General features: G+C 43.2%; 2 protein-coding genes across 2 annotated transcripts; both read left to right on the top strand.

The window, feature by feature from the left end:
• Positions 1-40: 40 nt before the first annotated feature.
• On the top strand, positions 41-4,369 carry LOC142212554 (toll-like receptor 5). The gene is made up of 2 exons (XM_075280514.1): positions 41-89; positions 2,421-4,369. Exon 2 carries the CDS (start codon positions 2,426-2,428, stop codon positions 4,361-4,363), a length of 1,938 nt encoding a protein of 645 aa, XP_075136615.1. The 5' UTR covers positions 41-89; positions 2,421-2,425; the 3' UTR covers positions 4,364-4,369.
• A 5,386-nt stretch (positions 4,370-9,755) lies between these two features.
• Positions 9,756-14,014, top strand: LOC142214439 (delta(14)-sterol reductase TM7SF2-like). Its single transcript, XM_075283385.1, has 11 exons — positions 9,756-9,792; positions 10,000-10,062; positions 10,168-10,364; positions 10,843-10,897; positions 11,076-11,270; positions 11,500-11,603; positions 11,765-11,884; positions 11,986-12,154; positions 12,991-13,071; positions 13,574-13,702; positions 13,854-14,014. The coding sequence occupies exons 1-11, from the start codon at positions 9,756-9,758 to the stop codon at positions 14,012-14,014; spliced, it is 1,311 nt and encodes a 436-aa protein (XP_075139486.1).
• The last annotated feature ends 2,383 nt before the right edge of the window (positions 14,015-16,397 follow it).

Genomic DNA, 16,397 nt, shown 5'->3' with positions numbered 1-16,397 from the left:
TTAAATAGAGGCGCAGCAGAGGATAAGACAGAGATTGCAGTCATCTGAAGAGTTCCTCATGTTCTAGGAAGACGGCACTCCAGGGACTGGTAAGTACTATTCTTATACGTGCCACTTACCTCGTATCATAGACTGCACTACTGCTGTGGGAGGTGTCATGATGGTTATTGCATATGGGCTAGATCTCTCTGTAACTTTATACATAGGTGAAAGTGCCATATGGATGTCTAAAGAGTCTGTGTTGCAATCTCTTTAAGAACAATGCAGGATATAATACATTGTGGCACTGCGCCATTTGTGAGCCTGTACTGTATAGCGTACCTCAAGTGTACAGGAGTCGACCAACTCCACCAAATGTATTCACCTGTCACCACCACATTACAGGGCACATTGCAGTGATAAACATCATATCTCTGTTCTGGATGTCACTTTTGTAGATTTGGAGAAAAACCACGCCGCAGTTTTCTGTAAATGAGGTTTGGTTGCACTGCCTTCAGATTTTGGAGCACTGCTCAAGTAGGATGGGTGACATCATTGCAGGGGGAGCACAGGCATAATATGGTAAGGGTCTGAGTGGTAAAAGCAGTGCTCCAGAGAGCTGAAGACCCGCCTCCAGTGCACCTACTGCCTCATCTGCATAACTGTTCAATGTTGTTTTTCTCCAGATCTACAAAAGTGACATACATAATACAGCACTGTAATGTGCTGTGTAATAATAACTGTATTTATATAGCGCCAACATATTCTGAAGCCAGTGGCGTCACTAGGAATGGTGGTGCCCGTGATGAACTATTGACATGGCCCCCCCTCCTCAAGCGCCTTACCCCCCTCCCGCATTCCTGCATGCACTATTATGCCCCTGTACACAGTATTATCCCCCATAGTGGCCCCTGCACACAGTATTATGTCCCCATAGTGGCTCCTGCACACAGTATTATGTCCCATAGTGGCCCCTGCACACAGTATTATGTCCCATAGTGGCCTCTGCACACAGTATTATGTCCCCATAGTGGCTCCTGCACACAGTATTATGTCCCATAGTGGCTCCTGCACACAGTATTATGTCCCATAGTGGCCCCTGCCCACAGTATTATGCAACCATTGTGGACACCCATGAACACTTATTATACTCTGAGGTCTTTTCAGACCCCAGAGTATAATGATCGGAGACCCAGAGGAGGATACAAATATAAAAAACACTGTTACTTACCTCTCCTGGGCTCCGACAGACACCCCGCTGATGTTGGCCATCTTCAGTGTTGGTACAGATGTTACGTGAACTGGTCCTACATTGCGACACATAAGGACGCAAACCTGGCCCACGTGACATCTGGGACGTCACACAAGTAGGCCTGAAGGCTTCCGGAGCCAGGAGAGGTAAGTAACAGTGTTTTCCATGTTCCCTCACCTCTCCTGGGCCTCCGATCATTATACTCTGGGACCCCCTGTGTATAACGATAGCGTTTGTGGGGATAGTGGGCCTGCGTCCTCACTTACCGATCATGGCTCCTGAAGGGGAAGCAATGGTGGCCGTGAGCAGGAGCCAGGAGTGGTAAATAAATAGGGCCTGTTACCTGCAGGTAACTGCCTGTAAAAAAAATAAATAAATTGTGGTAGCGGTTGCCACTGGGCCCCCTATAGTTCAGGGGCCTTTGGCAGCTGCTACCACTGCCACCCCATCAGTTACAACCCTGTCTGCAGCACCTTACAAATCACAGGGGACTGACAATAGTATATTACAATGTGACAAATAATTAACATATCAAACAATAGGAGAGCCCTGCTCGTGAGAGCTTACAATGTATGAGGAAGTAGGGACACACATGAGGAATAATAGGGCTTATTTGGTACAATGGTCTAGCTGTCTGTAATATGGCAGAGATAGATGAATATGGTTGTGGCAGTAATAGACTGCCAGCACAGGGATTTTTTGTTTTTTGTACCTAGGGCTTATTCTTTATAGAAAAAATCCTTATATAATTTTCTGATGTACTTTTGGTCTGGGATTGTACCTACGAGTATGTATGGGGGTGCCCATAGAAAAGCAAGGTTGGGCATGTTGGCTATTAACATGCACAGTCCTTTGTTTTCATGGGAGATGACACTCTCAGTAATGCAGAGCCAAGCATGGATGTGTATGGAGAGGTGCAGAGGAATAGCTGTTGGCTGAACGACCTTTAAACTTCTGAGCACCAAACTTTCCCTGTGCCCATGACTGAGCTGAGCTGTAAACCGTTCACTATATTGTTGCCCTGGGATCCCATAGAATTTATCAATCTTTACAAAAATTGTTGGGTTTATGGTTTTAACATGATGCAAATCTATTCTGTACAAGCAACAAAATAAGATTTAGGGAAGGAAATGCAAAAACTCAAATCCACAACAGTAAAACTGAACAATATGTTATTATTTTGTTGCAGGCACCATGATTCTTCCATCCATTGTGCTACTGATCCTGACAATTTTTCCTTCACATTCTGCCAACTTCATCTCACAAGTGGCCAAATATCGGCATTTTTACTTCCGCCAGGCTGAAGGTTTAGAGTCTATTCCATCTGTCCCTCCCGATACTCAGGTTCTTATACTATCCTTTAACCGTATTTCATCCATATCCCAGGACTCCTTCCAATATCTCCCTCAGCTTCAGAGTCTCAGTCTTGGTTCACAGAATATCAACGGACCTTTCTACGTTGCTCAAGATGCTTTTCAAAACCTTCCTAACCTCACCATCCTTGACCTTGGTGGCAACCGCAACCTCACGCTACATCCCAATGCCTTCAGAGGTCTGTCCAAACTACAAACCCTGCTTCTAGACTATAATGGACTAAATGAGTCTGTCCTAGAATCTGGTTTGTTTGGTGAGCTGACCTCTCTGATGAAGCTTGACCTCTCATATAATAATATACGCAGACTTCGGCCCGATCCTAGCTTCCTGGGGCTACGCTCAATTTCCACCATCCTTTTGAAGCTCAACAAGATCAACAGCCTATGTGGAGATACTCTACAAAACCTGCAAGTACGAAGACTGGAGCTACTTGACCTCTCCTCTAATCCCATCCAAGTTTCTAACACATCCGTGTGCCCCAATCCTTTTAGAAATATCACATTAGGCACTCTAGATATATCTTCAATGGCCTGGAATGCAGAAAAGGTGGAGACTTTCTTTAAGATTATTTCTGGGACTCAAGTGAATCATGTTCGGATGAGTCACAATGCTTTGTTGGGGAGTGGGTTTGGCTTCAATAACCTGAAGAACCCAGAGAAGAGCACATTCTCAGGCCTCCACCTGAGTAATGTCTACAGTCTTGACTTATCACATAGCTTCACCTCAGAGTTGGCTTCTGATATATTTTCAGTATTCTCAAACCTATTGTCTCTCGATCTCTCCTCCAGCCAAATCAGTTCCATCAGAGTAGGAGCATTCTCAGGTTTAAGACAACTGGTAAGTCTTAATATGTCAGGAAATCTAATTGGAGATATTATGAGAAGCAGTTTCGAAAGTCTTTCATCTTCCCATCTTACAGCTCTGGATCTCAGTTCCAACTATATTGGAGTTATACAACACGAAGCCTTGAATGGCCTTGTCTACTTGGATTCACTCAATTTAAGGGATAACGCCCTTAAGAAAATCCCATCAATCACCCTGTCGGGTTTAACTTTCGTCTTGTTGAAACAAAATCGCATCTCCAACACTTATGGCCTTACCTCCTTCTGCCCTAACTGCAAATTTGTGGACCTTTCTAGTAATCGCTTGACTGACCTGAGGACCTTGTGCGACATCCTTGAGTTGCGTTCTCTGAAAGTTCTTCTTCTAGATGGTAATAAACTCTCGCAGTGTTCTCCTAATGCCGCTAACAAACTTGTGGGTAACCATTCCCTCCTTCACCTGGATTTATCCGATAATGATCTAGGACAAGTCTGGAACGCCGGCCAATGTTCAGACATCTTTACACCTTTGTCCTCATTGCAAATGCTCAAACTTACAAAGAACCAAATTAATTCCTTGCCCGCAAACTTATTCAGAGGGTTAAAGAGTCTCCAAACTTTAGACTTGTCAAGAAATAACCTTCGACTTGTCCATCAGGAATTGTTCATTGACCTGAAGTCGCTGAAGTCCTTAAACATTGGGAGCAACAACCTTGTCACCCTGTCATCTTCAAGCTTTAAGCCTCTGGTGTCCTTACAAAGCCTTGACCTATCAGATATAACACTGGTCTGTAACTGCACCATTAATGAATTTCACCATTGGATGACGACGACTAATGTGACTGTGAAGGTTAACTATGGGGATGAGATCTCCTGCCTGAGCCTGACTCCACCAGTACGAGAGATACCACTGGCAACTTACTTCAATGAATGCTAGATGTGCTCATGTAGAAGACAGAAGACGTGTATCATTTATATCTTGTACCTTATTTCGTGCATATAGGGAGGGTCTTCTTGTCTTTTGGGGGTTTGTACATTACCACTAATGTTGTATTCATCTGATACTAAATCTCTTTGTAAATACATGGCATTACGTATCTTGTACTGATGATGTATTAAAGTTTAGACCTTCAGTTCTTCTGTTTGTCTTTGGAAACAGTCAACAAGCGCGTCCTGAGGCACATCACTAACAACTTATTAATTAGAGCAACCCATGGAGTGGCCAGGAGAGGTGCAGAATAAGATAAAAATAAGCATACCAACTGGTCCTCGGCATTCTGTTGTCCCGTAAGGGTCCAGTCACACAGAGTTTTTTGGCGCTGATTTTGACGCTGAATCCACCTCCGAATCCATGTGGAAAAAAAGCCTCCCATTGACTTCAATGGGTTCCTTGTTCACTAGAAAATCAGCGCCAAAAAACACTGTGTGAATGGACCCTAATAAAGTGAGTTAAATGGGTTGGAGAGATAAAAAATAAGTCAAACTCACTGACCACAATTTCCTCTGCTATTGGTTGAAATGGTGCGGCTACCATGACCTCTGCAGCCAATCACGGGCCTCAGTAGTTATATGTGTAGTACTGTTGATGTATCTGTACGGACAACATTACTGCATAAGGGACCACTGAGGTCGGAATTGATCACAATGGTCAGGGGAGTCTCGTATGTCAGGTCCAGCTGGGACTAACCTTTGAGGGAGCGGGGGACTTAAAACCTGGGGTAGATGAGAATCACGTCTTTTATTTCACACCTCCCTGGATTAGCCTCAAAAACCTTTAAGATTTAGTCACACATCATTATAATTTTTTTTGGTTTTTTTTGGTTTTTACATCCATTATTTATGGGGTTGCCAGTGTCATGGAGAATGAATTAATCAAAAATGCACGTTTGTCCTCTGACAGGTGAACGGGCCCCTATCTTCAGTTCCACATCTGCCAGAAGGCGTGATGAGCATCTCGCCTCAGGCAGCACTGACCCCATCACTTTCACTGATTGTGCCATGTCATTGGTAGAGGGCAGTTCCACTTTCCAGTTTATCACCCCTAACCGATCCCCAGCTCTGCCAGCCAAGTTGTAAGTTACGGGTGTGGGAGCGGGTGATGATCTGAAGCAACCGTCCCTATGTCCTACTTTTCAGATAGTATCAGTAACCGGGTGCAGCCTGCTTCTCTCTCTCTCCTTTCCAGCGTCTGATCGCAGGCGGGGATCTGAAGCGGCCTCTCCAGCCATTGTTTTGGTGTGCTTCTTAAAGATGGATTGAGGCTACACTGTTTTCATGCGTCTAGTTAATATAGACCGAGTTACAACAATGTTTCAGGTTTATTTAGACCCTTCATCAGACGGAATTTTTTTGCAGTGAGAAGTGAATGTGATCCCATACACATTCTCTCAACAGGTTAACTCAAAGACGGCCAAAGACGGACTATAATCACACCAAAATATAATAAAATAATAAGTGTTTAATACATGAAAAAAGATAATACTTAGCCCCTTTATATACCATGCACTGATATATACCCATCGATTGATGACTTCCAGAGGTGCATGGTGCCCATTGCCCAATGCAGAAGCTGATCTAAACGCCAATTTCCAGGTCTTTATACCAATCTAACCAAGGGGCTGTTGGTCTATACATCTGTCTTCCAGCAGCTGTCTGTGCCTGGATAGATGGACACTTGTATTAACATGAAAGGACCAAGAGACAAAGAAAATCACACCTTGTCCAAAGGATGTGTGTATTAACAGGAAGCCTAAATAACGGCCATAAATAAGGGAATATGGCTGTAACAAAGGGTGACAAACCAAATGAGCAGGCAAGAACCACAAATGAACTATGCTTAAAACGATAGCTAGGTAAGGGATACACAGATAGTAATTGTGTATATGTATATATACATACATACACATATATACACACATATATTACCTGCACTCGCAGGGGGTTGGACCCGATGGCCCTTGAGGTCCCTTCCAACTCTACCATAAGAAAAAAAATATATATATATATATATATATATATATATATATATATATATATATATACTAGCCTCTGCCCGCAACTTCGTTTGCAGGTTGTTGGCGTTGATGATCCGCCTATATTCAGCCAATTGCTGCCGTCGATGGTTTGCCTGTTCCGGCATTTGGGCAGCTCTCAAGCTGTCCTGCTGCTGAACTTGTTCCTCGCAGCGTGCCTGGGATTGTTCCGGCATCTCCGCAGCTCGCTGGGACGCCATATAATGAGTGTGTTATTGATGTTGATGCTCCGGTGTTTCGACAGCTGTCAAGCTGTCCTGCTGCTGAACTCATTCCTTGTGCTGTGCCCGTGATTGTTCCGGTATCTCAGCAGCTCGCTGGGACGCCATATAATGAGTGTGTTGTTGGCTTGATGATCCCCCTCAGCTCCGCTTGATGAGAACTCTGTGACTTCTGCCTTCCTTCATAGCTCTCCCTGTTTGCAATAAAATTAGATTTTCTTTTTCCAGGCATGTTGAAAATTGGCAAACTGCCAATTTGGATTAAAGGTGTTTGCACATGTCAGTTTGTCATCAGTGCCTGGAGCAGATCAGATAATATGCAAATGTGTGAACACACACCACTGAGGGTTAGCTGAGTGTTATCTCAGAAGCTGAGATAAGTGCAGTGTAATATAGTATATAAACATAAATTCATAACAGTCGTGAAGCCATGTTATTTAAGGGGATAAAAAGTAGCCTATGTGTTAATCCAGGTTACAAACTATCTATGTGTCAAATTTCATTCAAATGCATTCAGCCATTTTTGTGTGATTGAGGAACAAACACACAAACATCCAAACTTTCACATTTATAATATTAGTAGGATATATATATATATATATATATATATATACACACACACCAGATATACATAGATTGATCAATAAGACATTAACCCTGTCATATCACATCAATAAGACACGATGATTTTGTAGAAAACCATGTCCTATTACACTCCTACAATGATCTCACAGGTATTATCACCCTATTGTGAGGTCGTCTACACCAAATAGTAAACAAGACTGTCCAGGAAAACTATTCCACTTCTCACTGCAGAAAACCTGCACCTGATGAAGGGTTTAACTAAACCCAAAACGTTGCTGTAACTAAGTCTGCATTAACTATATACATGGGAACAGTGTGGCCTCAATAAATCTGGTGCAGACCAAATTGGAGTGCTGCTCGTCTCTGTTGTTCCCTACACTGAGTCCTATATTGAACATGGAGGAGATGGAAGCTGCCGCTTCTTCTTGTTCTACTCTTGACTCTAGTCTATCTTCAGCAATGCAGAATGAAGAAAACATGCAGGCTACATAGATCTGGGGCTGATCGAAGGCCGAATTCACATCTGCATTCAAGACCTTGTCCAAGACCTCCTCTATCAGCAATTCTGTCCAATTTAACAGCAAAAATATTGCTACATGGAATGCTATTCTTCAGTCATGCAATGCTATTTTGTATCATGTAATGGCCACGAGATGGCAGTATAGGCTTTGCTATATTGTATTGCAAACAGTCCACTAGGGACTTCAATAACCCTTTCGTACCATTATGATGTGGGTATGTAAATATGGCGGCCACTCAGGAGCTGTACAGCACTGATCACAGGCATTCACTTCCCCGGTGCCTCAATCAAAGCTGACCGAGGGCCCAATTTCCCGGTGGCACATGAGCACCATCCATTGCCATGATAGCCTGGCTTGTCTAATACATTTCTATTGTAGGCTGCTTTATATTCATTGCAATGCTTGTATTAGTGATTAGACCCCCTGAGGGCTAAGACTCCTAGGGGTCTAAGGGAAAGTTCATACGGGGCTTTTGGTCCAGAACCTGAGGCGGAGGCCGCGACGGGTAGCCGCGACTGAAAGCCAGTGCACTGTACCGGCATCCAGTCGTACACTCCGCTCCAGATTAGGCCCAATGAATGGGTCTAGTCTGGATGAGGAAGCGTCTTCAGGCCGAATCACGAGGCGAAACGTCCTGAAGAATGAGCACCTCACTTCTTTTTCCGGGAGCCAGAAAAAAAACAGCTCCCGGAAAAAAAGAAACTGAGCGGCTCCCATTGATTTCAATGTGATCCGTCTTTTTGTTCAGGATTTTGAGGCGGAGACGGCCTCAAAATCCTGACCAAAAATCTCCATGTGAACTTAGCCTTATAATTAAAAGTTAAAAAAAATATATAAAAAATTCAAAGCACCCCTTTCCTTAGAACATATATAAAAGTACATAAAAAAGTAAAACACCTACACAGTAGGAATCCGTGTGTCCAAAAACACCCCGTCTACAAACTTAAAATAAAAATAAAAATATTTTCCTGCTATGGTGAACACTGTTTAGGGAAAAAAAAAAAGTTCTGTTTTTTTGCTGCTTCGCCTCTCATAAAAATTTTAATAAGAAACCATCAAAGCGGTAAACGCAGTAAAAATTTGATACGTTTAACCCCTTGGTGTTCGACCGATTACACCAATACCTATGCAGGGGAGGTATTCGATCGGATACTACTCGCTCATCTCTAATTGGGACTCCAAGAATTTGTAATTTTTTTTGCATTTTTTAAAAAGGGTCAAAACGTAAACAAAACTATATAAATTTGGTATCTCCGGAATCATACGGCCCCATAGAATACAGGTGACGTGCCATTTTGTGTGCCATAAAAACAAAGCCCGTAAGAAAGTCGCACAAACATCGTTTTTCTCCAATTCTACCCCGTTCTGGATTTTTTTTTTCCCAGTTCCCCACTACATTGTACAGAATTTTATACGGTTCCATGATGAAGTCCTATGAAAATTATCCCACTGTGAACGGAAAAAAGTTCTGGCTTTTGGAAGGCGGCAAGGGGTTAATGGCCATTAGTATACAGATGACACAGTAACATGTGCTATTCATTACTACAAGTATAAAGTGCACACAGGTCCTCAGTAGAGGAAGAGCCATGTAAGCTGGGCCTCACAAGAGAGTGGTTTTAGCCTGGGGAAATTAGGTGAGTTGTATGACCTGTATACACATGGGCAGATTTATTGACCCACTTGTGCCTTGACACATTTGCAATGTGCACCTAACCCCCCCCCCCTGATTGTGTCTAGTTGGTGCCATTTGGGGGGGGGGGGGGGTCTTTGTTTTTCTGTGCATCTGTATATGGTGTCCTATAGATGCTGTATAGTCTGTCTTGTAGGAAAATATATATATATATATATATATATATATATATATATATATATATATATATATTATTTTTTTTTTTATTTTTTATTTATTTTTTTTTAAACCATGCCCTCCCAAACCTGTAACCCATCTGCTTTAAGATATATTTTATACTATGGCTTATAGAACAGTGCCGTCCTTGAGATTTGATGGTACCAAGACCTCTAACACTGTGCACAATCTGCATGTCCTAGTGAGCAGCCATCTTGGCTCATATGAGCTTCTGTAGACTGTGGGACACCAAAAAAATTGGATCTTTAGAAAAAAGATGGTGTCCTAAATAGTTGTACCAGGGATTATTTTATTTTTTTTTTTTTGTTTTACTTCATCATAAGCTATGTTGTGTATTTGTTTTGTAGAAAGAAAGATGGAGCGGCCAAGAGTTCCACGTACTGAAGAACTTGAGTTTGGTGGCCCCACTGGTAAGTGTGTATGGCTGTTTGAGAGGAGACTACAAGACCTTTCAGTATTTCGGATGTACTTTTACAGGGTTTTTTTTCTTTCTCTCCACCGTCCCCTCTCTGTAGGGATCTCACTGCTGACAGTAGGGATGCCTGCGCTGGGCCTTTACCTCCTCCTTACATGTAATACAAAGTCTGCCAGTGTGTTGGAGGGGCCGGGTCCTGCTCCCTCGCTGCAGTCCTTATGGAACCCAATTGCTATGGCACTGGTGCTGGGCTGGGTGGCACTGCAGGTGGGGCTACATTTGTTGCCTATTGGAGAGGTAAGTAACTTAATTCCAATTTCACTGTTAGAAGATATAGTCATCTCAATAAACCTCAGATCAGGGGGCTGCACTGTCCTACACCTGGCCTGGATACTAGGTGTTGGGTATTGGACAAAAAAAAGCAGCCCCCTGACCTGTGAGTAGTTGTACCCTCATAACTAAACTTTACCGTTTCTGGGAAGTGATTTCCCCATGTCCCAAGCATACATGGGGGGGGGGGGGGGGTAAATGGGTATCTCTGCACCAGACCTCAATGGTATATGCACAGGTTAATGTAATAGGTGCAGGTCAGCATTAGGACTTGTGTCTATCTCTAGGACGAGGTCAGGTTGTCCATACACCGTATAATAGTAGCTGCTCAGATTAGTGACTGTTCCATGTATTAGTGGGATGTACGAAATCTGAATTTGCCTCTACTCAATCTGTGTATAATGTCATTGTAGATATCCCATAATAACCTATAACTTATTTTCAGCCACATCTGGGAGTCACCCTGAGCAATAACACCCGGCTGAGATATAAGATAAATGGTGAGTTGAAAACTTGTATGGCAAAGGCCCCACGTGGCGGAAACGAGTGCGCATGTTTCCCCTCTTTGTAGAGTAGTTGCCTGGGATCAGGATTCTCCTACCAGTTCTTGCAGTGAGTAGGATACACCATGTCTAAGTATATACTGAATTCACTTAACCTTTTCTTTGTCTCCGGCAGCTTTTCTTGTATTCAATCTCTCCGCCATCTTGGCAGGCTTTGCTGTGCTGGGCAAAGTACCCTTCCAGTATGTTGCTGACCACTATGTGGAGTTCGCCTCTGCCTCGGCACTCCTATCCATGGTTCTTGGTGTATTTCTTTACATAAAGTCCCTCTCAGCTCCAGATCATGCCCTGGCAGCAAGGGGCAATTCAGGTAAGTTGTAGTAACCCTAAAGAAATAGCAGTAATAACAAAAACCTAATCCTGCAGCTAGCCACACTAATGGCCCATAAAGTCCACACTGGGGGATTATATCTCGGACTGTCATCAAATACCAGAGGAATAGTGATACTAGTGGCTGTCACAAAGAAGTGTCCAAAAGCCACCAGGGCACAGCTGAGTGGGCCAAACTTACTAATACTTTGTTTGTTTTTTTTTAATAGGAATCCCTTTATATGACTTCTTCTTTGGGCGTGAATTGAACCCTCGTATTGGCTCATTTGACCTGAAATATTTCTTTGACCTTCAGCTCGTGAACGCTAGTTGGGTAAGGAATTGTTAGCTGGCTGTCCCCCCCCCCCCCCCCCCCCAATGGGCAGCCCTCTCCTGCGCGTGCGCGCGCCCCCCCCCCCCCCTCTATCCTTAGGGGAAAACCTCTTTAGTAAATCCAACTGACTAGTTCGCCCCTGACATTTTCTTCCCTTCCAGGGTATGATCCTTCTGTGTCTCCTGGTAAGAGATATTACGGCCCATGGTTCTTCATGCCACGCCTTGGTTTTGGTGTCTGGATTCCAGGCTTTTTATATCTTGGACTCTCTCTGGTATCAGGTCAGCATTGTTTATTATACATCAGTTATATAGATGGAGCACAGACCATGGCTGGATTGAGTGATATACCAAATCTGCTGTTATGTCTTCTTGGTCAATAGGAGATGATCCTCACCACCATGGGCTTTGTCCACCATGGATTTGGTTTTGCCCTGGCATTTAGGGACTTGTGCTGGGTCCCCTTCATACATTCCCTGCAGGTGTACTACTTAGTCCGTCATCCGTACGAACTGAAGACTTCAGCTGCCATTGGCATAATCATTCTCAATGGTATGAGCACTCTTCATGGTCTTCTTCCTCTTTAGTTTTCCTTAGTTTATGATGGAAATAGAAATTATTATTGTTTATTTATATAGCACCATTAATTCCATGGTGCTTTACATTTGGGGGTTACATACAGTACACAGAATATACAGGTAGATATAATACTAACAGTGATCGGCTGGCACAGTGGGGTAGAGGGCCCTGCCCGCGAGGGCTTACAATCTATGAGGGAAGGGGGGGGGGGGTAGAGACAGAAGGAGAGGGGGAGACTGTACAGATGGCAGTGCGGTGATAGTGTTATTGGGGGTTGTAGGCCTTCCTGAATAGGTGAGTCTTCAATTGTCGCAGTCCTGGTATCCGAGCACGTACAGTGTCAAATACTGATGTCGGCCGAGGTTGGATGTAGTTTATATGTGGTCACATAGCAGTTAAAGGGTCTCTGTAGTAAACTGGTTATAAACCTAATCTCAGTACCTTGCAGAGGGGGTTATACAACTTCCAAATAGGTCTGTTCAGCTTTGCCGCTCACTGTCATGCAAATTACTGTTTTATTCATCTGTGTGGCCAATATGCTTGAATCTAGCACTAGCCAAAGGGCGCATTTCATATGGATGTATAAAGTTCTAAACCAAATAGAGCAGTGCTTCTGGTGTCATATGAAAGCTAAGATTGTTGAGTTTTATATACAGTATACACTGCATTTCAGCTCTTCCAGTGGTGTAAAACTGGAGTCTTAGCTATGTGTATTATCGCTTCCACCAGCAACTACTAGTGAAAGATATAGTATTGTATCAATGTCTGCTTGTTATACAAACTGATCTACTGAAATCCTTCCATTGCAGCTGTTGGATACACAATTTATCGGGAGTCTAACACCATGAAACACGCCTTCCGACTAGATCCTACAGACCCACATTTGGCTAGTAAGAAATATTCTGATGTCTAAGTGTCAAGCTGGATCTTTTCAATCTTGGTTTAGATTTCTTCCTCCACTTTTCAATTTTATGTTCTGATCGAAGTTGGCTGGATTTGGCATATCCATGCCCTGGCTGGGTGGAGAGCTTACTAGTGTTGACTGTATACCTTACAAAATGGCCACTAATGTCCAACAACTGGCATACATCATAATGTTGGGTCAGGGGCCAGCTGTATCTTACAACAGCTTGTTATCAAACTCCTAATTCTGGAAATTTAACTCCACAGATGCCAGCAGTGACGGTGCGAAACACTTTGGCAGGGGGGAAGGGGGGGGGGGGGCGCGCGCGCGCTCGCGCTCTCTCTATCTGTACATCAAAAATCACCATTTGGTTGCCATACTAGCCACAATGACTACTGCAAGTAGTACTACTACTCTTAGCCTTCTAACAGGTTGCTGCAGTTGTCTTGCATTGCACTTACATAAAGTGTTTCTTCCATCTATTTTAGGATATAGGATTCAGACCATCCAATCAACATCAGGAAGACGGCTTTTCCTAGGTGGATGGTGGCGTGTTGTTCGTCACCCAAATTACCTTGGAGATATAATTATGGCTCTGGCCTGGTCCCTGCCATGTGGTAAGTGTGAATAGCACAGATATGAGGACCATGGGAATTGGGACAACCTTGATCTACTATTTTGGCTATGTGGCATGAAGTCTATCGCTGCTCCTGAATACTGTTTGGAATATGAAACTATTTTAAACAAATCTATAAATGTCTCCCACAGGTTTCAATCACCTCCTGCCCTACTTCTACTTTGTCTACTTAACTATTTTCCTGGCTTACCGTGCAGCAAAAGATGAACAGCGGTGCCTGAGGAAGTATGGCCAGGCCTGGCAGGAATACTGCAGAAGAGTTCCCTACAAGATCTTTCCATGTATCTATTGATTCATCCATTCACCAACGATCATCAAAGCTTCAGTGTGATAGACAAGAGTATGGACTGCTACATTTGTGTGTGAGGTTCGTTATGGAGAATCCAACATGACCCCCCAAAAGGGAACCTGGCCTGTTGGCTGGTAAGCTACCTACTGGCACTGGTATGCCAGTGGACTACTTGAAGAATGAACAGTTTCATATGCTCAGGTGTTCCACATGGTGGTAGTTCTTCATAGCAAAGGCTTATGGCTGCATTGTGCCAAAATTTTAGTGTAAAATCCGTTCCAAAGTAAGGCAACTAAGTGGTCAGTCTAAAGATGAACCAGGTTTCTTCATCCAGCATTGGTAACTGTGATAAATCTGGCACGTTTTTAGACTGCCCAAGTTGACGACATTCAACTATACGTGGTTGCCAGTTGTCCCCAGTTTGCTGGGACAAGCCCTACTTTCTCAGAACACAATAGGTGAGGATTTGCGCCTTGTTTTTAGCATTTCTTATAACGCTGATTTTTCTATGTATCTCATGTCTGAAGACTTTCTATGGCTAGTTCAACATGTTACATAACTGTCTGGACTGCAATTTATCAAATAAAACTAGCTGCAGAATATTTACTTTGGTGTGCCAAGTTTCTATGAATTTTTAGGAGCAATCAAAAAATTTGGGTAAGCCCTGGTCAGAAAATGGAGAAAACCCCAGTTTAGTGGTGGGGCCCGGTTGTCTTGGGCAGGACTTGTACAGGTTTTTTTTTTTTTTTTTCCAGAATTGGTAGGTTCTTAGTGTGTGTGTGTGTGTTTTTAGTTGTGATCATGGTGTGTCTCAAAATCCATAAACTGCAATATCAAGTCCTTTCCAATTGTCTAACAGTAGAGGGAATGGAGTATACATACAGTAAATGTGGACTGCACAAATTTTACTGGAATTGGAATGGATACTGGGCCCCAGGAGTATCGGGATCGGGCGTTACAAGAGTTTTATGGGAAACCTCCTTTACGTGACATCTGTGTTGTACAGGGTATGGGAGTTTATGTACGCATTGTATTAGGAAGTGGTATGGCCCATACATCCTGACTTCTGTAGTAAGGTCAGGAAATTGTCTATGCAGTAGAACAATGTGGGAATCGCCTTTAAAAATTCCATACCCTGAACATTGGTTGAAGTAATCGGTTTCCTCAGAGAAACTACATAAGTAGAGGAGCTGCAGAAGGTTCGGGAGGGAACTAGGTCCATTATTTTCATTGGAATCCTCTGAAGATCTTGATCTCAAAATGAGTGACTTAAAATGTTATGTATGACTACAAAATGGGAGCCTGCAATTTCTAGTACTAAAGGGAGGTACATGCAAGTCGTATGATATACACTCAACTGTTAAATGTATATACAGTGCATGTGTTTGGTAATATAAAATGAAGAAAGCCGCATAATCTACAATGCTAGAGTGTGTACCCACAAGCCAGGAGCCCCACAGGACTTCCTCAACACACTAGGGCTGGATAAACTTTTTTGCTGACTCGGTCTGTGCCTGGAAACATCTGACTCCAGTGGACCAAAGGCATTAGATTTAGGATGCACAGCCTTCCACCGTCAGAGGAGAAAACGGAATCTTTAAAAGCAAAAACCTAGCAGTTGATCAGCAGCCGATAATAATGGATTCTGTGGGAGAGGTTGTTGCTCAAAAGGGAGCATGATCACGATGTGGGGTACTCCAACAGGGAATAGGAAGCTTGTGTGTGCAGACTTGTGAACATGTATTCATGGTGGTCACAGCCCAGATAAAGAGGTAAGGGTGGAAGGAGAATGTAAATGTACTGGTGGGATGTTGCTGATGGGTGTGAGAAGTTACACAGGGAGGCTGAGTCTTTAATCTCCTGACTTCATGGCAATGGAAAAAAGTTCTTTAGCATATGTTGGGTCATTGAAATACACAGAATATTCAGTTTCTAACCAAATTTATGAGAGGTTGTCCAGCTGTTTGCTTGTCAAAATGACCATTAACAATCCTCTGCCTGTTCTGGCAATATTTGGTCCACACACGGCTCTACTACTTTACTCCCCAAACAAAATGGTCAGAAATAAGTTGGGCCTTGATCAGTAAAGAAGCCGTCTCCAATTGTCCCATCAGAGGAGAAAAAGTTCCTTCTCGACTCTGAATATGGCAATTAAACAAAGCCCCTGGCTCAACACGATACCCATCAGATTTTGGATGGCCATTATATATTCATCCAACTGTACAACCACCAGCAACACTAATTTGTATATGGCCACTCTTAGACTTCTCCACAACCAACCTTCCCTCTTGGCTATGACTCTGATGCCATTTTGAAAATCTCTCATTGTAAACCGTTAACTATATTATTGCCTTGGGATCTCGTAGCTTTCATTTCTCTTTACTGT

Source organism: Leptodactylus fuscus, chromosome 7 (assembly GCF_031893055.1).
Source record: "Leptodactylus fuscus isolate aLepFus1 chromosome 7, aLepFus1.hap2, whole genome shotgun sequence".
NCBI classification, from domain to species: domain Eukaryota; kingdom Metazoa; phylum Chordata; class Amphibia; order Anura; family Leptodactylidae; genus Leptodactylus; species Leptodactylus fuscus.
This window is presented reverse-complemented; position numbering and strand designations above follow the sequence as displayed.